The 23,399-nt window shown below is 40.5% G+C and overlaps 2 protein-coding genes across 6 annotated transcripts in view; one reads left to right on the top strand and one right to left on the bottom strand.

Moving 5' to 3' along the window:
* The window catches only part of kif5ab (kinesin family member 5A, b), a 68,127-nt gene extending 64,062 nt beyond the window's left edge, over window positions 1–4,065 (bottom strand). For all 4 annotated transcript variants that reach the window (XM_039798852.1, XM_039798854.1, XM_039798853.1 and 1 more), the window contains exon 1: window positions 3,516–4,065. In XM_039798852.1, coding sequence (XP_039654786.1) covers window positions 3,516–3,644 — 129 coding nt within the window. In that variant the 5' untranslated portion in view covers window positions 3,645–4,065. The remainder of the gene's footprint in view (window positions 1–3,515) is intronic.
* Window positions 4,066–5,436: 1,371 nt separating this feature from the next.
* Window positions 5,437–21,211, top strand: dctn2 (dynactin 2 (p50)). Of its 2 annotated transcripts, XM_039798179.1 has the most exons (15): window positions 5,437–5,658; window positions 5,978–6,046; window positions 10,133–10,138; window positions 10,984–11,080; window positions 11,552–11,613; window positions 11,790–11,888; window positions 13,866–14,026; window positions 14,673–14,826; window positions 15,076–15,141; window positions 15,453–15,491; window positions 15,719–15,796; window positions 16,195–16,266; window positions 17,127–17,229; window positions 18,364–18,455; window positions 20,425–21,211. In XM_039798179.1, exons 1-15 carry the CDS (start codon window positions 5,623–5,625, stop codon window positions 20,509–20,511), a joined length of 1,221 nt encoding a protein of 406 aa, XP_039654113.1. In that variant the 5' UTR covers window positions 5,437–5,622; the 3' UTR covers window positions 20,512–21,211. The 2 variants fall into 2 exon arrangements, with proteins under 2 accessions (XP_039654113.1, XP_039654114.1); XM_039798180.1 differs by lacking the exon at window positions 10,133–10,138 and having other exon boundaries at window positions 5,438–5,658.
* Window positions 21,212–23,399: the final 2,188 nt, after the last annotated feature.

A 23,399-nucleotide genomic window follows, 5' to 3' on the forward strand; every position in this document is an offset into this window, starting at 1 on the left:
CTTTCCAATGCCCAGGTCTGAGCTCACCAGAGCTCGCTCTCTCTTCTCATTCATCCAGATCTCAGCATCTGCTTCATTCATCACCATCACCACCACCAGTGTCTAGACTCCATCGGGGGGTATCCTACAATACTCATGGCTTCTCAACCCCCTTTAAAATATTATGACCTCACGATGGGGTCTAATCGCCAAAAACTTTTCTCATTCATCATTTTATTGTGCACAGATCAATAAATAATTGTTCACTCATATTGAGGTCTTTCCTGTCAAGTGGATGCAGAATAGGACATCTTACGTTATGGCAGTAAAGTCACAAAATCGGAAGTTGAAGTCAAGTCTTAAGTGTCACTGAGGTGACGTCTGAGTCGCATCTAGACGGTCGACGAGTCGAGTCGAGTTCTTACTACTCACGTTTTCTTAGTACTCATGTGCCTGGGTCATCAGCTTGAGTTTAAAGCTACACTAATCAAATTTCTATATTAGCAATGAATCAAATGACTGTGTAATGTGACAGGGGTTACTCATTAACCACTATTACCGGACTCTCCAGTTTCGCTCAGTTCTATGGAGCATTTTAGCATTGTTCAGCTCAATATTTTAGTTTTTACAGTCTGCAACTTTACTGTTTTGTTTCAGTTTTACCAATCTTATCAACATTGATTACAGCCGCAAAAGGCAGCTGTTTTCATTCATAAACTCACTGTGGGCTACTTGCCGAATAGAAAACAGCAGACAGGCATGAACATAGTGGAGCATTTAGCAGCTAAAGAGCCAGATATTTCCCCTGGGAGTTGGTGGAGACCAAAACACATTGGACTTAGCAGCTGAAATCAATTCTTGCTTTTAAGCATGATTATGTAATTCATGAAAGGAGAAATAACACAATATTTCTCTTACAATTGAAAAGTTGAATATGGATAACCTGACATGCCACAACAATCTGAGAAGCTGTCATTGGAAACTGTTTGGAAAAGGGCATGCACTTTAAAAAAATATACCTGGCAGGTGATTGGACTAACCATCAGTCTATCATGTCCGCCATTGTTGTTTTGAACGAACGGTTGCAGCCAACTATCCATCCATGCGCCACACACCCCTGTAGCTGCCAGTAGCTCCTCACCGGAAGCTGATTGGTTTGGTCCGCTGCTGTTCAGACTCAAACGCATTAACTTGAAGCCTAATAAGATGGATTTCCATTTGATATTTGATCAAATGCTTGACAGTTGCATATATTAGAATTCAGGGTGATGCTTAAAAAAAAAGCGAATTGATGTGTTTAAGTGCAAGTCTGAGTTCAAGTTACATTCAACTTCACTCGGTCCCCAAATGTTTTGAGGCCCCGGAGACTTTCCTTCATCAATGTAGAGCACACCAACACGCCATCCTCCCCCGAGCTTTAATCTCTCCAAGTCTCCGCCATTCACCATTAGGACCAACTGAGCCATCACTCAGCACCTCAAATCATTGCCTTGTCAGTTAACAAGTTCTGGAAGGAGCCTTCCTCGAACAGACAAATGTGGGGCCATCAGCGCTGCCCAGATGCCAATTCCTTTTATCAACTGTTAGAATGGGAGTGCTTAGTTGTCGCTACAGGGTTCCTGCAGCATGCCGGCTAGCCTGATATCATAAAATCAGATCTAATCTGATGGCCGCAGCATTATAACTCTCAGAAGGCATATATATATATATATATATATATATATATATATATATATATAAAAAGAATATATATTCTTTTTTTACAACCTAAAAGTATTCCAGAGCTACAAGAGAGATACAACACAAGGAAAATACACACTTTGAATACATTTGCACACCTAAAAACTCTTCGCATTCTGCATGCCTCCAAAGCAATTACATTCAGAAAGATGGAAACTGTGTGCATGCTTTTGTGATTGTAGTCATCTGAACAGAAGTGAATTTATGCACACTTCTGTTTCCAGACATTATCAGTTTTGAAGGCTCCTGATGCCATACAGAAGTCTTGGCAGTGTGTATGTTTTCTTCTCGTAATGACAGATCACAGTTCTCTTAATTGGGCAACATAATTTCACTTCATTTCTGCACAAACTGTTTCCAACTCTCCTCATTTGCAGACTAAATTTGAAGTATGCAATTCCTCTGACGAACAACACACTACAGCCTGAATGTAACAGAAGAACTGACATCAAATAAATCATTTAAAGACAGCGATTGAAATACTGAGATGGTTAACATAATCCCATAATCTACAAGAAAGGACAAGTGAATTCATTTTTAATTCTTCTGCTGCCTTCAAACACACCCTGAATACATTTATGTAAATACAGTTACCAAGATTGACACAGGAAGGAATGATTTCAAGCTGTTATAATGACAACCTGCCATTCCCAAATAGCATCGAAATAATGTGATAATGAGCATTCAATTTGCTTGAGGAAGTCATCCTGCTGCTACAACAACCAACATGACAGTGTTGCAGGGATATCTACAGATGCTTTCTTGCATTTCAATGTGTGTGTGTGTGTGTGTGTGTGTGTATGTGTGCATGTGTGTGTTTGACAACAGAGTAAGCTGATAGGGATAGGGATGCTGTCTTCATCATTGTCAACCCTCAGGCCAGATGTGTGTGGATCTCTCTCTTTCTCTGTGTGTGTGTGTGTGTGTGTGTGTGTGTGTGTGTGTGTGTGTGTGTGTGTGTGTGTGTGTGTGTGTGTGTGTGTGTGTGTGTGTGTGTGTTAGCCTTGGCCCAGATGTGCTTAACATCTAAACAACGGCACCATTTGCATTTAGAGCACTCTTAATCTCCCACTGTATACGTCAGCCTCCGGTACGTATATGAACAAATGTTACATAGCTTGGTTCATTTCCATGTGCTGCTTGAAAGCAGTGACAGTAATCATCAGCTGCTATTCAAATACATTCACTGCAGGACAACCTACAGAGCCTAATTATGACTCTTGTTAGATTTGCAGCACCTATGCATTTAAGGCTAACTGCAGAATACATAAAAAACAATCAATAAATTAATCCTGCATGATCTTCTGAGACAGGAAACCAAAATCCAGCAGATCAATACCACAGAAGAAGCAAATAATTAAGCACTGTGGGATCACAGAGGTGGGGTCTAGATGGATTTTCAGAAAATTATGAGTTTTTAACTTCTTCACAACGCTGGCAAAGCCCATTCTTGTGAAGTATATTGGTCTTGGGCTTAATTTAAACAAGAAAGGGATGATTTCGGAAAATCATCTGAAGACTATGACATGAGAGGCTATTCATCAATTTGCTTTTTTTTCTGCAAGGCTCAGCCTACCTTATTGCTCTTTAATGGCAGCAACGCACACCTAAATGATGCAACATGCTGATCAGAATATTGATAGGGGCTATACTTAGTTTGATCCCCGTCAGAAGCCTTTAAGCCTGGCCAGCAGCTGTCAGATGTGGGTGCGAGATGAAAAGTGTAAGCCCTAGCGGTAGCGTACACAGACTGCATGGAAAGGTGACAAAGAGGAAGATCGTTGGAGATAACTTACCCCGAGAATGACAGTGTCTTCTCCTTGAAATATTGGGATGAACTTATCTCCGCGGATAATTTCGGACTTGTTCAGAGGACGAAATCGACACAAAACCTTGATATTGCATTCTGCGTTAGCATCAGCCATTGTGGGGAGAGAAAAAAAATAGTGGACGTGCTTCCAAAAGATAAAAATGTCTTTATCTAAATTAAAGATCAAATATTCCCTGTGCAACCTTTTCCCGTAAACCACCTGGACGCAGGGCTGAAACCACCGGCTAAACCCACATGCAAAGCACTGGCAGGCGAAGCATTTGGAAGAATGGTCAACTACGAGTTTTGGGAGAGACTAGCCTATATTCTAATTCATTTAAGAAATGTAAATCAAAAGCAAAAAAAAAAAAAAAAAGAACCTGTTTGAGAGAGTTTCTTGTATTAAATGCTCTCTAACCAAACTCGGATGCAGTTGAGCGGTGGAGAACAGATAGAGAGTTGTAAATGGGGAGTATATTCCAAACTGGTCCGGTCGGCAGCGTCTGGATACGCTTGCTTCCCTGTCATCCCTGCTCTCTCACTGGGGGCGGGGCGTGGTAAAGTGGCGACTCAAATCCTTTCTCATCAGCACCACTGAGCAGAGGGACCAAGGGAGCAGGGAGAGGAGCTCCAACTCTGCCTCTTATTCACGCAACCACAACTACAGTGGCCTCGACGGAAAAGTTCACTTTCACTTTTAACCATTCAGGTGGAGCAATTTGCACAAAAATGTTAAGGTGTTGCTTTGTTGCATCTGGTGATACATTCTCTGTAGGCTACCCAGTTGTTTTTGAGGAGAGCATTTTAGGTCTGCACCAGACTGGTCGTCATGGAAATCCTGGTTTGCATGACAAGATGAGTAGTCATGGGGGAACCAAAGGTTCCATCATTTTTGCCCAGAGATTACTTCCTTGATGTAGCACTGTACTTCCATCAAGTTGGAAGTATTGAGAGAGAGTCAGATTACAATAAAGAATGGCCGATGTTGAAGCAGCTAAAATATCCTGACTTTGAGTCCCTATGTGGTCAAGCCCCAAAAACGTAGGATAGGCTTACATTTCCCAAAGTGCTACTCAATTGTATTGATTTATACCATCTCTGCCTAGTAGCCTATGTTATTTGCCATTGTGCACTGGATGACAAAGCCATAAGCGGCTGTGTATCTTTTGCTGTAGATTGGGCCTACGGATGAAGCTAAATCATATAGGCCAATTATGTAGTTGGCTGACACTAAGGGTGCCACTTTATCTAGTAACCAGATGTGAAATAATGAGTGTGACAGGTGATAATATGAAAACAAACATGCATTACTAGAACATACTCTTATGTAATTATAAGACTTTTCCTTATATGTGATATAAAAATAAATAAAAAGTTGGTAGGCCTACGTACAACATTGTAGCACAAATGATTTGTTAATTCAAACAAGAAACATAAACATTATTCATTTGTGCATTTACTGGAATAGCCTACTTAACCACTTTAGATAAGGGGGATCATTGTTTCTGACAGAGTGAAACATCTTCTCAATCGACTGTCTTTGTGTCGTTGATTGAGTTGTTTCCTCGTAGCTTTAGCGCCACCGTGTGACGACTCTGCAGCAATTGAACAACATTATTTATTTATTTTTAAATAAAGACAGAATCGTGGCGTTCTTGAAGCAAATTAGTTGTTATATATTCTGAGTTCGACAGCAAATACTGTATTTGATGGATAAATCCAATAAAACGATGCTAAACAACACAAAGGGTTCGCTCGTATTGGTCAAACTGAGCGCATGCGTAAATCCGCTCGACTTTCTCGGGAGCGTTTGTTTTGGTGGTTTTGGTAGGCCGTTGAATTCTTTCCCATCGTTGTAGCGAACGCATCACCGCCCCTTCGCCTGCGCCTGTATGAAACCCAACGTACACGCTGTCATATCAAGCAAGTGACTACATCAGCCTGGAAGCCTCCACCGGCTGAGAGATTGCTGGCTCATCTATCGTTAGCTTTTGTTACAATTTAATTCGGTTCATCGATCATTTACACGTTTAAAGCAACTGTTATTATTTTCTAGCGTGGTTTGTTGGTCTCGTCTTTGCTTCCCGCTGACAATGGCTGATCCTAAATACGCAAACTTGCCAGGAATTGTAAGTGGCCAATGCTAGCAGACAGGTTAGCTAGCTAGATTGCTAACTGTAGCTCAAATATCCGACAGCTAACGTTAAGTTAACTAACATTCCTGCTGTTTACGCTGTCGTCTGCTTATTGTTTGCTATTACTATACAACTAGCGTTAGTAATTGTAGATTCTTAGTTGGTAAGTTTTCAGTTAATGTTAAGTTCTTGTAATATAGAGCAATGGCTAGCATATACGTGTTGTTGAATGGGCCGGGGCGTTGGCCAGGCTAATCACAATAAACGGGATATCTGATAAGTTGATATATTGTTTACCTCATTATTTTATTAGGCCTTTAATGAGCCGGACGTGTACGAGACCGGTGACCTTCCAGAAGATGACCAGGCTCAGTTTGAGTCGGTAAGTTGACATTTTGTATTCAATACTGTCAGTTTGCAGACAGCAACATCCGGTTCGCTGCATTTTAAGATAAGGTGTTTACACTTTATATTGTTTCGCATTGCCAGTCTTTATATAACGGAGAAAGCAATTATTTCTTCATTGTGATAAGTGTGCAATATCCCTGCCAGGATGAAACACCTAACCACGCAATTACTTTTAATGTGAATTAAATCTGTTACTGCATTTGTGCTGTCCTTACTAACTGGGTAAGGCAAATAAATGTTATCCACGAAAAGTTTTAAGATGACACCTATGACCACATCTTTTCTTTATTTATTCTTAATACATAATTTTACATTTCAATGCAAAGCATATGTTTCTAAAAATATATACAGTACAGGCCAAAAGTGAAAAACCCCCCCTCACCCAAAGCAAAAAAAAAAAACAAACCAACCACCCCCCCCCCCCCCCCCCCCCCCCCCCCCCCCATTTGGACACACCTTCTGATTATTTTCATTTGATTCCAAAAAGAAAAAAAAATAATAAAAAATATTTTTTTTTTTTTTTTTTTCCCCCCTTTCTCCTTTTTTCACCTCATTGGCATTCTGTTGATGCTTTCTAAGAGGTAGTCACCTGAAATGGTTTTCCAACTGTCTTGAAGGAGTTCCCAGAGATGCTTAGCACTTGTTGGCCCTTTTGCCTTCACTCTGCGGTCCAGCTCACCCCAAACCATCTTGATTGGGTTCAGGTCCGGTGACTGTGGAGGCCAGGTCATCTGGCGCAGCACTCCATCTCTCTTCTTCTTGGTCAAATAGCCCTTACATAGCCTGGAGGTGTGTTTGGGGTCATTGTCCTGTTGAAAAATAAATGATGGTCCAACTAAACGCAAACCGGATGGGATGGCATGTCGCTGCAGGATGCTGTGGTAGCCATGCTGGTTGCAGTATGCCTTACATTTTTAATAAATCCCCAACAGTGTCACCAGCAAAGCACCCCCACACCATCACACCTCCTCCTCCATGCTTCACGGTGGGAACCAGGCATATAGAATCCATCCGTTCACCTTTTCTGCATCGCACAAAGACATGGCGGTTGGAACCAAAGAGCTCAAATTTGGACTCATCAGACCAAAGCACAGATTTCCACTGGTCTAATGTCCATTCCTTGTGTTTCTTGGCCCAAACAAATCTCTTCTGCTTGTTGCCTCTCCTTAGCAGGAGCTACTTGACCATGAAGGCCTGATTCGCGCAATCTCCTCTTAACAGTTGTTCTAGAGATGTGTCTGCTGCTAGAACTAAGTGTGGCATTCATCTGGTCTCTAATCTGAGCTGCTGTCAACTTGCGATTTCTGAGGCTGGTGACTCGGATGAACTTATCCTCAGCAGCAGAGGTGACTCTTGGTCTTCCTTTCCTGGGGCGGTCCTCGTGTGAGCCAGTTTCATTGTAGCGCTTGATGGTTTTTGCGACTGCACTTGGGGACATATTCAAAGTTTTCGCAATTTTCCGGACTGACTGACCTTCATTTGTTAAAGTAATGATGGCCACTCGTTTCTCTTTACTTAGCTGATTGGTCCTTGCCATAATATGAATTCTAACAGTTGTCCAATAGGGCTGTCGGCTGTGTATCAACCTGACTTCTGCACAACACAACTGATGGTCCCAACCCCATTAATAAGGGGAAAACTCCACTAATTAACCCTGACAAGGCACACCTGTGAAGTGAAAACCATTTCAGGTGACTACCTCATGAAGCTCATTGAGAGAACACCAAGGGTTTGCAACGCTATCAAAAAAGGAAAGGGTGGCTACTTTGAGGAATCTAAAATATAAGACATGTTTTCAGTTATTTCACACTTTTTTGTTAAGTACATAATTCCATATGTGTTCATTCATAGTTTTGATGCCTTCAGTGAGAATCTACAATGTAAATAGTCATGAAAATAAAGAACGCATTGAATGAGGTGTGTCCAAACTTTTGGCCTGTACTGTATATTGTTCATATTTCATTGATAGGTTACTGTTTAACTTGTCTTCCATATATTATAAATAATAGTAGGCTATATCTGTTCATTTATACATGTAGAGAAGTAAGAGAAGACTTTGAAATGGATGAAAATCCAAAAACAAGCACCATTATCTATTAAAATGTCAGTGAACACAATATACTGTTTATAACTGTGTCATGAATATGGTCTTGTGACTCTTAGAAATGTCTATTCTCACTGCCATCCAACCTTAACATTGGGCAGAGTTATAGTGGCATTGCTAGATTACGCTCTGTAAGCAGTTGAGGGATGATGGTCTAACATTGCTTTTAAACATGTCTAAAAAAGTTTACTGACCGGCTGAGTGAATCCTAATTGCCAGTATCCCTTCTATGTTTCCACATTCATTCTTCTCATGCCCTTGTTTTGACTCTTCCCCACCCCTCCTGGGACCCTAGTTTGTACAAGTAAGACTGGCTCCATTTTACTCTGTGAGCTTAATGCCATGCTTTGTATGCATGTTTTTTAATCTCATATTCATTTTTCCTAGCTCTTTTGATTGGGATAAAATGAAAAATCAATCGATAAAGTGACTCTTTTTGTGCTCTTTATAGTTAATCAATTTCTGTTTTGAAGTGCAAGAAATCAATTATTTTCCTCCTACGTGTGTGTTGCTCATTTTAACTCTTTTAAGCAAATGATGATGATGATGGGTCTTCAGAAGCACTTTAATTAGAAAAGTGTGTGTCTATTTGTTTGAGTAATTTCCTCATGTTCTAACAGTTGCTTCCTGCCTAAACACACTATTTTGACTAACTGGACATTTTAAAGCCCCCTATACACTGTGTGATAACATTGAAGGTTCATTGCATGTCAGGCTTGGATATAAAGGATATAATATAATAAAATTTGTGCTGGACTGTACGTTATCTGTACGTAGCCTGATGAATCCTAGCATTGATGAAAAATGCAATCAGAAACATGCATTAACTTGCGCAATCCATCTGCTCCGCTCTCGTGTTTTGAAAATGCAGCCAAACAAAAAACAATCTTTGGCAGCGATGCTGGCACTTCTATGTTCCAAAAGATGTCCATCTTTGCCAAAGTTCCACAAACTCATTTTACCTACATAATTGCATCTAGGTATGCATTGGATTGGTGTCTACACTGACCTTACTTAATAATACGTACCTTATTAAGTGGTCTACCTTGAGATGTTTTATACTGTCACAGCAGGCAGCAAGCTCACCTTGTATTACCTCCATGCTACTTCACAAAAGAGAGGAATTGGATCACTCTATCCCTAGTTTTATGCCATATTCCGATTGGTTGTTTTGTAGATGTTGGTCTTAGCAGATGTCATATTAAGAATTTGGTCCCAAATTTTGCACCCTGTCAGACCTTAGACAAAGACTCTCTTTGGTCACCAATGCTATAAATCGGCCATCGGTGGACATGTCTTGCAGTGTGATCTGAGACTTCCATCTTGGATTGATGACCGCAGATATCATTACGTTTGTCTGGGACAGCGTATAGGGGCCTTAACTTGCATATACTTCATTAACAGCTTTGGTTTAGTCCAGCAAATTAATTTAGGATGAACAGCATCTTAATAAGAAATAACTCGCCCCGATGAATGATTTAGGATAGATTGCAATTTCTATAAGCCTTTTTAAGTTTCTTGACTTCTTTTAAGCACCCTTAAACCACCCGTTTCCCTTCATTCTGAGAACACCAACCCCCTGCATCCATAGAATAATGTTGTGAGACCTACAGTGCCCTCCAAGAGAGCATATGGTCACACTGCGTTATAAAGTGCAACATGGTATCAAAGGAGAAAGTAAGTTGTTGGTGTTAACGGACCACCCTGAATCGGGAAGGAGAGAAAGAACTGGAGACATCCTAAGCAGCAGTCCATGTCTCCAGGGTGTTTCAGCAGCAACCCTCAGAACACTGCTTTCTTTCTTATCTTTCCCAGACCCTGGCCAACTGTTCCTGTTGTGTGCATGGCATGTGATAACCACATTAATCTGTGTTGTCTCTCTCTCTCTCTCCCCCCTACTTTTTTCTCTCCCTCTGCTCTTCCGTTACTTTCTCTAACTCTCTTTGGAAACCCAAGGAGCTGGTAAGAGCCTGACTAACTCTCCTCCTCACTCTTCCTCCTCCTCCTCCTCCTCCTCCCTACATCTGTGTAACTGTCTCGTGTTGTGTGTTTTGTTGGTCTGTCTTTAAAAAAAAATCCAAATCTGTTGTGAGCCCGGACTCATGTCATCTAGCTGTATGTGTCAGTGGTGTTTTAATCTTACCCATAGCCTATAGTTCATCATAATTGATCACTAGGAAGTTTTGATCAAATGATGCACCCTTTTTATTTATTTTTTGTGCTCCCCAGAATCACTAATCAAAGAACCGTCCTTTAGAAAAGAAAGTGTTAGCGCCTTCCAGCTTTTCATTCACGTAACATTGATTTTTACCATAGTAGACTTATACCACACAAATGACACATTTTTATAAAAGTTAAACCTTTTTAAAGATGGGCTTAAGAGTCTACAATCAGGCCGAGGTAAAGCTATGGCTGTGATATGCATAGCTAATTTTGCACATTTTGTCTCTTGCCTGCTGGTACTCTAAATTATGTTGAAATGATCTGGTTCTGGACTGCCCCAAATTATGGCTGTGAAGCTCTGGTAGATTTTAATGATTTATGGCTACAAATGGCACACTTGTTGACTTGACCGCATAATTCGTTATTTTTTTAAATCATATTTTGGGGAATGATCAAGCATATAATTTCCTTTTAGATCTCCTGTCAACATATTTCAAGTCTACCTTGGGCTTCGAGACTTTTGGCTCACTGGCTCAGTAAGCCAAGGCTCACTTTTAAGTCTTTGCTGTCTGTCTAGTCTAACATGCTCTTTTAAGATTTTGTTTATGTTCATCTGACTTTATTTGCTGGTATTTCAATGACAGGAGGAGCTCTGCAGTGACAGCGTGGAGAGGATTGTGGTCAACCCCAACGCAGCCTATGACAAGTTCAAAGACAAGCACGTCAACACCAAGGGGCTTGGTCAGTTCTTAGTGGATTATAAATATAGCTGTGTAACAATAAGTGTTAATAATTGTATTTGCTTTATCAGGGAGGTTTTTGAGATTGTTTCCGGTGTCGTCCTGATATACAGTCATCGGTCAGTCTTGTGACCAGTAATCGCCACAAAGTATAAAAAACATTACCGTCATCTTTTTAGAATAGCTTTTACAAAATACAATATTTACTTTTAACGGATAAAGACATGTACAAGATAAAGATAAATGACCATTAATACATGACATACAACAGTAAAAACAACTTTTTGGTGCTGTTGCTTCAAGATGTCCCTCTTCTGTTACAGGTGTAACAAAACGGGTCCACCATTTTGTTGATTTCAAACCCCAAATCTTGTTCTGGTTCAGACTGGGCTTTAAAAAGACGACCAGCTTTTTTGTTCTTTAATAAAAAAAAAAAAAAATCTTTCACAACCCATTTGTCTCCTTTTCACAGACTTCTCAGACAGAATCAGTAGAAGCAGAAGAGTGGGCTATGAGTCAGGAGAATTTGAAATCGTGAGTACATTCTGTTGAGCAGAAATGAAATACTTCTTTAAGAAAGTGTTCCATATAAGTTTAACAACACCATTAGGATTTGTATTTCACTTTGTAGGTACATGTGTTTTCTGATAAAGTCAAGTCTTGTTGTTGTCAAATATTCATACAATTTCTGTGCTCTCGTCTTTGTTTAGCTTGGAGAGGGCTGTGGGGTGAAGGAGACGCCCCAGCAGAAGTACCAGCGCCTGGTGAACGAGATCCAGGAACTCACTCAGGAGGTGGATGCCATCCAGGTGAACTAACAGCGAGACGCACACATGCGCTCAAGCACACCTCCCCCTTGCCAATAGGACGGTACACTGTGATTATCCAGCCTTGATCTTTCTGCCTGCACACAAATTCCGATGCCTCTCACAGAGGGACTTTCCTCCACTCTGCTTCTTGACAACGTCATGTATTTATTCCGTGGAATGCAACCTTTTAGTTTGAATAATTTCAGAGGTGGAATATTGTCCAGTTCTTACTATTGCACTAGACACCTGAGCTTTGTATGGTGTGTACACCGAAGCCTTAAATTAACCCTGAAAATGAGTTGATTTAAATCTAGTGCAAGAAACTGCTTTTTCAGACTTTCAAAGACCCCTCAACCCAGAAACTAATCAAACCTTGGTTGTCATTAACTTGGTTACACACAGAGCAGGGTTTGCTGCTCTATGGGTCCAACACCATATTCAACCTGCGAATTGGCAGTTTTTTGTGAATAATCTGTGGTTTTTAGCTCATGCAGGTCATCTTGGCAGAATATGCAGCCTGGCTGTGGGGAACAAGCTGCTTCTCTGCAACAGTCACTAAATGTAAACTTGTAAAAGACCTCCTTGGAGCAATTGATTTCCTCATGTGTCCATTCATCAGGGTAAATGTAGTGAATCAAAAAGTCAAAAGCTGCATGCATGGTTGAGAAGAACATACTGCAATTTACTTATAGACCAGATTAAGTGAGAAATAAGGAAATGCCTGAAAACTGTCACAATCATTTCATAAACTAAATACCGTTTTTTTTCAACCTGGACCCTATTTTTCTATGTTTTGTGTATAAGTGACTGATGGGAACATCAATCTTTGAAATTTGTCCAGTATTAAGCAAGATCGCTGCTGTCGGCAGCGGCGAAACAAGCTAAAATGTAAGTTAATAGGCCAATTGTCCAGCTTGTATTTACCTTCACAAAAGTGCTCGTTTTGCCGCTGACAGGCTCAGGTTATTATTCTAACTGTCTGACAACATTATGGAAAGGATTTCTAAGGAGGTCGATCTCTGTTAAAGAGTAAGATCCTTTTTTTTTAAACATAAAAACATCCGTGAAATTGCGTTCGCTAAACCCACCAGACTCCATGTAAATAAACATCTTTTGGAACATAGAAGTGCCAGCGTCACTGCCAAAGATGTTTTTTTGTTTGTCTGCATTTTCAAAACACGAGAGCAGAGCAGATGGATCGCGCAAGTTAATGCATGTTTCTGATTGCATTTAGCATCGTAAAATGCACTTAATTCAACAATCGACAGAAACAAAATAAAACTATGAAAAGTCTTTCCACTTTTCCAACATCATAACTCTGGTTTTGGTTGAAATAAACACAGTTTACCAATTTACTTGTGAAAATATGTTTGCTCTATACACGCTATAAGTATTGCTTTTTTAATTGGAGTCTGGTGAGTTTAGCGCTAGTGACTTCAGAGCTGTTTCTGGTTAAACAGAAAGGTCTCAAAGAGGTTTTAAAGGTCTATCTCTGAAGGGATCCTTTCCATAATGTTATCAGACAGTTAGAATAATAACCTGAGCCTGTCAGTGGCAAAAACAGCACTTTTGTGAAGCTGGACAATTGGCCTATTAACTTACATTGTAGCTTGTTTCGCTGCTGCCAACTGCAGCGATCTCGCTTAATACTGGACCAGTGTCAAAGATTGTTGTTCCCATCAGTCACTTACATACAAAAACATGGTAAAATAGGGTTGAAAAAAAACCTGTTGCCCTGTAAGGAAAAATTGATATTTTTCAAGCTTATTCTCATAATTGAGGCTGTTTTGACAATGGGTTGAAATAATTTTGCACCCACCACCTCTGTTGTAGAGATTAAGAAAACATGACTCCAGCAAAAGATTGTATATCGGGAAAAGCAGTGCCTTTTTTAAAGCTTTCCTAAACAAAAGTAAACACAGAATTTGCTGTGTAGAACTCAGTTACTCAATGATGTCGGTGTCTCTCTGCTTCCAGGCTACCACAAAGGACAGCAGTGCAGAGGAGCGCCTGACCCCGGTGGTACTAGCCCAGCAGGCCGCCCAGCTCAAACAACAGCTGGTTTCGGCCCATCTCGACTCACTGCTGGGACCACACGCACACATCAACCTGGCTGACCCAGATGGAGCGCTGGCCAGGTGAGCCGATGGGGAGGGTGACAAGACAATAAAGAGGACAAGCATCTGGAATCTGAGACCTGACGCGACAACCTATCAGACCCTGACAGAGTGATGAGGTAGTAGGCAGGGAATGGATGGAAAGAGGGAGAGGAAAAAGGGTAGCTTGAAGATATAGAGGAAATCGACAATAGAAGGTTTGAGGGAAGAGCAGGGGAATTGATTTCACTGAGCCTACTATAACCTAAATATAAGGAGTGGGAGGGTAACAATGGCAATGTAGTACAGCTGGTATCAATTGCCCACAGAAACCCATCTGATCTCAGTGGAGCACTACCTGGGGAGCACGAGAACTGATGGACAGATGATTGAGGAAGGGAAATAAAAACTATAGAAGGAGTAGGGGTTAACAGAGAGAAGCCATAGAGATAATAAAAGCATACTGTAGTGAGATGTCAGACCACAACTCTGAACTGAAGACAGCTAGGGAAAGAGACAAGTGACACAAGTGAAAGAAGGTGAACAAAATGTGATAAACAGCTCTTTGTAAAAAGTTTACAACAAAGCTTGGTAGCAAGAGAGAGGGGGGCACAGCAACACATGGAGCTGATAACAATATTGAACACATAATCCTTTTGTGTCTCCTTTTTCCTCCTTCCCCCCCCAGGCGTCTGCTCACCCAGCTGGAAGTGGTCAAGGGCAGCCGTGGCAGCGCTGCAGGAGACGGCAAGCCGACGGCATCGGCTAAGGGCCCAGATGGAGTAGTACTCTACGAGCTGCACAGCAGACCAGAGCAGGAAAAATTCAATGAGTCTGCCAAGGTAAAGTGGGAGGGGAGGTGGAGGGAAGCAGAGTCAAGTGTCTGGGATGAATGCACTCGTGAAATGAGCAAATGTTGATCTGCTAGATGTGTTTTTGTTTTCATTCTCATGAGAGAAATGTCAGAATATTTGCTGGCAAATAAAGGGGACAAAAGGCAGGAAGGTATGTGCGTGGGGGTTTGTGTGTCCACGTCTTGTGGGATGCTGTTGTCACTGCCAGCCATGTGTTACCTTGTTCTGTCCCTGTAGATTGCGGAACTGGAGAAGCGTCTCGCTGAGCTGGAGATGGCTGTTGGCTCAGGATCAGACAAGCAGGTACACACCGACTCTCTCTCTCTCTCTCACTCACTCACTCACACCCACACACACACACACACGCACACACGCACACACACACACACACACACACACACACACACACACCCTCTCTAATGCTTCACACTAATTCTGTTTGTCTCCTTCTCTGTTTCACTCTCACACCAGTAGACTTTTCATGCTCCTTTACTGTGTAACCATCCACTAAGTAAAACTGAAAGAAAATCTTTCCCTTGATTTATGTAAGTTACCGGGGTAGCTTCATTGCTTCTTGTTATGATTTATTTTCCCATGTTGTGTTTATGTTGCAGGGACCTCTGAGTGCTGGCGTACAAGGAGCCAGTTTGATGGTAAGAAGTCAACTACTTGTTTTGGAACACTGTATGGAGATTGTGTCTGTATTCATAACTCTGTGTATCTGATGTGCAGCCAGAGAACTGGGTCAAACTTCAAAGATGAATGACATCAGTTCCTCCACGTTTGGTTATTGTTGCTGTTCAGCAGTAAGAGCAAGAACACAACAAGTTTTGTGCTCAAACGTGTATATAATTTGTGCGTGTGTGCTTGTTTGAATCAGGCCACCATAGAGCTCCTGCAGGCAAGGGTCAGCGCACTGGACTCCGCTACTCTGGATCAAGTGGAGGCCAGACTGCAGGTAACTAAACCACGCACAGCATACAGCACAGGGTTAGGGGGAAATGGATGATTGTAATATAAATATCAACTACAATTTGATTATATTATTATTTATACTAGGGTTGAAAATTCTTGGCCAAAGCCGAATAAAATGAAAAACTTGGCCAAAGGTCAACCAAATAAACAAACCTGTATTTTTCCACGTTTTCCATTTATTTTGCCATTTTTTTCACCATTGCATAAATTAAATATTCAAAATGTGCTTTTTACTATATAGTCTTGCTTTTCAAAGAAAAAAAACAATTGTAATAAGTACTTGTCTAAATTTAATTTAATTTTCTTTAATTTATCTGAATGCCTCTGAAACGGTATCACTCGCACAAGATGAATAAATTACTTTGTCTCTCTCCCATTTAGAGTGTCCTCGGGAAGATGAATGAGATTGCTAAACACAAGGCAGCGATTGAGGACGCTGAGACACAGAACAAGGTTTGTAATTCCTGCACATCCATCAGTGCAAACTTAGTGCTGTAATTATCTCAGATGCTTTCACGCAAAGTTACAAAGCACTTTAAGATGGGAAAACTCTGCTGGAAGATTCCTACAATCAGGAAGTTGTCTGGCGCTATACGTTGGAATGCAGGGCTGTCTTTAACAAACAGCTGGCACAGCCTGTAAGCAGTCAGAGCCAAACAAATGTTTTATCACCAGGCTTTCTGATAGCTTGGACATTTTGAATCAGTAATGAAATAAACTTTCTTTAGGTTTTCATGTTAGATTCAGCTGTGAGATCTGCATGATTTCCAGGCAACATTTTTTGGGTGTCTTCGGCATCGACCGTTCTAAATTGCTGTACGCTAAAAAGGCCAGTAGAGGGTAGGGCATGTTAATTATATCATCAGTGAATGACAACGGTTATTATGTACAGTGTACATGGTACATTGCTGTTTGATGCTATGAGACTGTAATGCACCTATGTACTGCACTTGTAAAAGAAAGAATGGAAAAAGTACAAAAGCATGCTTTAATGTGAGATGATGTATAATAGTCATTGAACCCACAATAACCTGGCCTCTGTCTTCAGCCATAAAATATAGTGGGAATTGGAAAAGGCCAAATCTCAAGCCGCATTTCTAGCATTTGCTACCACAGCGCTGCAAAGTCAAGTTTGAATGTAGGTGTTGCCGTTTATTCTAATAATAAATGCAGGTATCATTTACAGTACAATCGTTATTGCATCAGGAAACTAAGGGGAAAGCTGGGAACTTGGGTAAAACAAACGTATATGTTGTTTCAGCTGGCGGGCTTTATCGTGGTACTAAATGGGCCTGTATGTGTTTATCTGCCAGGTGTCGCAGCTTTATGACGTGGTGCAGAAGTGGGATGCCGTGTCCACTTCTGTACCTCAGGTGGTGCAGAGGCTTGTCGCTGTCAAGGAGTTGCATGAGCAAGGTAACACACGGGAGCGGAAACATGTTTACAAGGTGGTGGCCCAAGACTTCGCATAACTCTCTCAGCCACGAGACAATATTATTTGTTGAAGTCTTTACTCTACCCACTTACAACATACTATCATCTACAATATCATATACATGTGGTGGTGTTGAGTAATTGGTTCATATTGCAAATATTGTAATATTGCTCTAGGGGCAGATTTCACCCTAGTAAGGATCATAACAATGAAAACTTTGATAATTTATGTTCTATTCTTACATGTGAGGGGAGAAGAACCTTGATATGACACCCATGAGAGTTCAAGGGGAGGATGTATGTAGGTTAGTGGGGGGTAGGGAGTGGCATTAAAGATTCAAAATATGTAGAATGTAGCTACAGAACATAACGGGGTGTGAACCCGGATCACGTTTCAGGCGGCATCTGTGCTGGGAAGGAATACTTGGCCTGAAAGATTTGCATTTGCAATGGGAAGATTGGAGTGTGAGACAAAAGAGGAAAACTAAGCGAAAATGGGATTCAACCGGATAATGGAATTAGCCTAAACCATGCCATTCTATTATAACAAAGGGCAAGAAATCACTGAAAGGGAGACTCAAAATGGTAATAGAATTAGACTAAATCTAGCAATACTGTTAAACACCCCCTCAGGGAGAAAGAGATGCATAATATTATGTATCACATTATCATCTTTTTATTATTTAGCACATGAAAGCAGAACCTTGGCATTAATAGATTATATTGATAATGAATTTGTGAGAGCTGAAAGAGGTCATTTATCATTGAGACTCTTTGCACCAATCTGTCAGTCTGCAGCGAAATGCTTCTTAGCTCCATGGCGTTTAGCTACACAGGTTTTATTTTTCTCTCCTGATCTTTCTTTAAACCGACGACGGCAAACAACAAAAATATTCTCACAAGCAGTCATTCATCAGTTTCAGATTACAGTTGTCTTTACTCCCCTTCACTTTGGCTGAGGGCAAAGACTACAAGCATTTTTTTTTTTTTTTTTTTTTTTTTTAACCACACATTTATAAATTTGGGAACTAATACTACATCTAATTTCTTCTTCTGTCTCCCTCTCTCTTCTCTTGCCTCTCGATTTGATTTCATCCAACCCGGCCCTGCTCGCAGCCATGCAGTTTGGCCAGCTGCTGACCCACCTGGACACCACTCAGCAGATGATCAACAACTCTCTGAAGGACAATAACACTCTGCTAACACAGGTAGGAAGTTAAAGATCCATGGAACAATTGGGACAACCTACTGTAAATCACTTCTAACACTGCAGGAGTGTGGAACTTAACCCCAACAGTGTTCAGTGTTCACACCTCGTGTGAGCTATTACAACCATACGACCATTGGACTTAATGAGGCCAGTAGAAATGCATGCCCCTCCTACAAAAGATGTCAAACAATGAATCAATTGCTATCATATTATATGAACGACTCCTTTCTGTCAAACGACTGAACTGCATCTTTCAAGGTAGAATCCTAGTGAAACCTTGTTCTAGCTTCTTGTCTACAGAAGCTTTTTCACAGATTTGAAAATGTTGCATTCATTTAAAAAAATAACTTGACAAGCTCAACCACTTGGCAATAACCTCGTATGTGGAATGAATGAGTGTTAAAAAAAAATAAACACTTTTTTAAAGTGTCCTTAAACACAATTTAGGGGGCTTTTAAACCTGCATCATTTAGTTTGGTTGAATCGCTCTAGAGTTCGGCAGAGTTAGGCAGGTGTGGATGCAGCGGTCGCGCTCGGATGCGCACCAAAAGCGGTTCAATCAAACTCTGGAGCGGTTTGTTTTGCGGTGAGAACGTGGGCCGACCTCGAACCGGGCCAACTGTGTACTCCTCAAGTCTGAGCTAAACGGCTCCTGTAGTCAGGTGTGCTTTGCAGTCTGCGATGCGGCTGACCTGCAAACTGTAGCAGCTTGCAATGTTTCTCTCACAGAAATAGACTGTGGTCACTCGCATCTCCGTGGTCAAACCAGCCCGCCGCTTAAGGTGGAGACAGACGCCGGCAGAGCAGGGCGAAGTCTCGGTGAGCAGACATGGTAACATCGCTCGCAAAACAATGTTTGATTATTTAAATGGAATGAGCTGGCTCGACCATGGAGATGCAAGAAACGTGCACTAGTCCAGAACACAGGACCTTCTTCCTGGATTTACTTTCTTGCTCCCGCCCCAGACACATCTGACCAATAAGCAGAGTGAACGTTGTTGCGTGGTTTTGTAATGCCGCATTTTGATACGTTTGGATTTTTTAACTCCACTGATTTGGACCAGACCAAAGGAACTATAGGTGTGAAACCACAAGGTGTGTTGTAAAGACCAGTGTGTTCGTGCCCAAAAGTAAGAATCAAACAAAGTGCAGCTCTCTAAATCCTCAGTCAATACTCGCGGCTTCTCAGTTCAAGGCTCCTGGTTACATTTACAAAGCAGTGCCTTGTCAAGTAAAGCTTTTCTTTTTTGATGATTTTTGTTGAAACTTAGTCTTCTGAAGTCAGAAAAGTTGTGCTGGGACTTTTATAGACTTACATGCATTGCGTTCTGAAGTGAAGTGTCCTTTGGCTTTTAGAAGGTTATTGAATAGAAGGTAATGTTACTTTCCCAGAAAGCCAGCAGTTATTTGATAGCCTCCTGGAACAACATGACCCTATAATGTTGGCTTTCAGTAGCATTTTCAGTAATTACGCCTTTCAACTCCCTGTTAAATTTACCTTACACATTAATGACAGATTTATGTAAATGTAAAGGGTGTCAACTAATAATTATTTTTATTATCAGTTAACCTGTTGATTATTTTTTTTATTGTTTAGTCCATGACATTTTAACAATATAATAGCATTTTCAAATAGCTTGTTTTGTCCGACCAAGAGTTAAAACTGAAAGATTTTGCATTTAAAATGATACATTTTCTGTCGATCAACTCAATAATTCATTGACTATTTGTTTTAACTCTAATATTTCAGTAACCAGTAGGCCTTTAATTTAATTCCCAGACCCCAAGGTGATGTCTTCAAATGTCTTGTTTTGTCCGATTCATTTTTCAAAGTTTTTTTCCACATTTCTGACCAGGTTCTCCCCCCCTTAATGCTTGTTTTCTCTAAGTGTCTCTTCAAATGCTGCCTATTTAAAAAAATAAATCTCTAATCAACATCCACTCTCTCTCGCCCCCCCCGACCCCAGGTCCAACAGACAATGAAGGAAAATCTGGTGACTGTAGAAGAGAACTTTGCTACACTAGATCAGAGGATGAAGAATCTCTCCAAGTAAATGGTGGTGGAGTTTGGACCGGTCCAAGAGAAGAGTGTAGAACATGGACAAATATGAGCTGGCTAGAGAGCACAGAGGGGGGGTAACTCTGTCCTTTCTAGCCATCCCTCTCTTGCTCTCTACTTTGCCTCTGCCTTTTTTCACTAAGTGGAATGTTGAAAGAGAAAGTTGGAAAAGAAAGAAAAAAGGAGACCAAATGTTCTTGTCCACCCTCCTTCCCTGTTCTCTTCCATCACATTGATATCAACTGAAAACACATTTTTCCATTCTATACATGCCACTGATTGCAGTCCCCTGTTAAGCTTAATGAGTTTTAGACTGAATTGTTTTTATAATTATTAGTATTAAAAATAAGAAATTCCTCCATTTCTTTCGGAACCTCACTCTTATGGATTTGTACTGTATACTCTGGTCAAATTAAATGGATCACAGTAATGGAGGGTTGATGGATGACACACAAAAACCCCAGATCTAGTGTCTTCTAGTGTTGTGCGAGTGTCAGGGCTAAGTCACGGAAGGAATGCTTGTAAATATGCCTGTGTACCTTATTCTCTTCATGCTCAGTCGCTTGTAACTATATTATTATGACTGAGACCCGACACCACAGACAAACTTTTAATCTGCTTTGTCATTGCCTACAAGTCAACTGTATTGTACATCTGTGGTCATGGAAACGGATCAATAAAACAAAGTGCGATAGGCTTGCCTCCTTTTTATATCATGAGATGAATATTGATTTTTTTTTTTTTTTTTTTTTTTTGTTAATCGCACCAAATTACTAAATGTATTGGAACAAGTTAAAATATATGTTTCCGTTTTAAAGAGCATGTGGACATGTCTTGGCAGATGCCTGAAAAGAAAAACCAATGAATTTAGGGAATGAGGCAAGGTTACATACTGACTTTTGATAAACGGTATGAGCACAAAAACAAGTTCCTGGTAATGAGTCATCAGCTGTTGGTATTGCAAATAAGATACATCGTCAAGTAAAACACGATAGCGTGACATTTGAATAATTGTTTGCCTTTTTATTTAATTCTAAGGTTGGTATTCAAAATCCTGAGAAAATACTGGTTTCTTTAATATAAGAAATTGTTATACCCATCTATAAGCAATAGGTGGCAGCATAGCATCTAATAAAAAAAAGGTCAAAGTCGCATTGTATGTTATTCAGCTTTCAAAAGGTACTAGACTCCATGTGAGAAAATTATTCTGCCAAACTTTAACATATTTCTGTGCTGTCAAATTTCCCTGTAGAAATAATTCTATTACACAAAAAGTTGAGTCACTTACAATCCAGTCTGTATTTCAATTGGTAATCCCTAAAAGAAGAGTGACTTGACAATCTTGACCAACTGGATCTGAAGTAGATAGAGCTCATTTGAAAAATAATTTCCCTAATGGGATTAAACAAAGTTCTTTTTTCGTTTCCTTTGTGAACACAATATAATACTAATACAGTGAATGAAGACATGCGTAACGGAAATGTTCCAGAAATTTTAAGGTATCCAGTCCAGTAATATCACATTGGTGGTTTTAAATGTATCAGAACTAGTCTGATACTTTGTCATTTGTAGAAGAAATGAATACAAGGCACTCTGGGAATTTCTCCGAGGTCAACCTTAAATCCACCTGGCATTAGGAGCTTTACAAAATGCATTTAAACGAAAAGCTGCCTCATGCTTGATGTCAGGTAACATACAGTAGGGCAAGGATCAGGTGTTTCTGATGAGTCATTCATGCAAAGCTGCTCATGTGCGTTAAGTAACTGCTGCTGCAAGCAGCCACAGTGGATTAATAGTTTACAGAGTTCCCCAAAGAAACATGTAGTCTAGAATAGAGGTCAGTTTTTATATAACTAAAACATCTTCCTATATAATCCTTTTCAGCTGACAGATAAAAGCCTTTTCCTTCATGTGGTTAATGTGGCTCAGAGTTAGATACAATATGATAAATCTCTGTTACGGAGTCTGTGGATTTCTCCTTTACTTTAGCTAAGTGTTACAGCTGCATCTTATTGCCTGTATGACATTTTTCTTTTATTTCAGAGAATGATTAAGTGCTGAGTAGCTTTCCGTTTCCCCTAATGGAGGGGGAGTTCAATACTGGGGCTGCTTGGACAGGACATATTAAGTGTGACTCGCAGGGAACAAGATCCACAGCTCCAACTTAGAAGGGAATGCTCCAGATGAACACAGAGACATACCGTGTACTATATATCATGTTGTACTGCATTTGTCCTTCTATTTTGGGTGTAATGAATTGGGTGAGCCCAGTCCCATCAGTTAAGACTCATTTATAAACAATTACAAACTGAAGATTACCAAGAAGTCAGCCCAAAATGCTGTTAACAACGCGTATTACAATTTTATTTTAGGCAATAGCTCTCTGCGTGGCCCGGAATATGAATGAGGATAAAAGGACAATGAATGAAGGAAGAGAAGCCGATTCGACTCGAAAATGATTTTAGCGGTGGGGTATAAATCTAAACAAAAAATCCTAGAGGGTTTTTGGTAACATTTAAGCTCCAGTCATTCTTAACACAAATATCTCCTCTATTTTGACAAACAATAGTAAAATTACTAGTAATAACAATTCTGAAAACATGAAATGGAGGCAGGGAAAAGTAGAAGCAGAGAAAGAACAACTGGCATCAGAAAGCGACTTTGAGTTGGTGAAAAGCGCTGTATAAATTCAATTATTATTATTATTAGAAATAAAAAAAATCTAAATGGAAAAAAGCTACCGAGAAGAGAAAGCAAATCACACAAGGGCCTCTGCATCAGTTTGTCAAATTTTCCTGATTGGGTCTGGATAGGTGAGGCATCTGTGGTGAAGCAGAGAGGACAGAAGAAGTGGGCGGAGGTAAGCAGAGTAAAATAGGATGG

Source organism: Perca fluviatilis, chromosome 4, assembly GCF_010015445.1.
Source record: "Perca fluviatilis chromosome 4, GENO_Pfluv_1.0, whole genome shotgun sequence".
Lineage (NCBI taxonomy): Eukaryota > Metazoa > Chordata > Actinopteri > Perciformes > Percidae > Perca > Perca fluviatilis.

What these genes read in the sequence shown, in the direction of transcription:
- dctn2 (XM_039798179.1), top strand. Translation starts at nt 5,623, where the DNA reads ATGGCTGATCCTAAATACGCAAACTTGCCAGGAATT. An exon ending in GCTCAGGATCAGACAAGCAG is followed by an intron (nt 15,142 to 15,452) that starts GTACACACCGAC and finishes TTTATGTTGCAG; the next exon opens with GGACCTCTGAGTGCTGGCGT. An exon ending in TACAAGGAGCCAGTTTGATG is followed by an intron (nt 15,492 to 15,718) that starts GTAAGAAGTCAA and finishes TGTTTGAATCAG; the next exon opens with GCCACCATAGAGCTCCTGCA.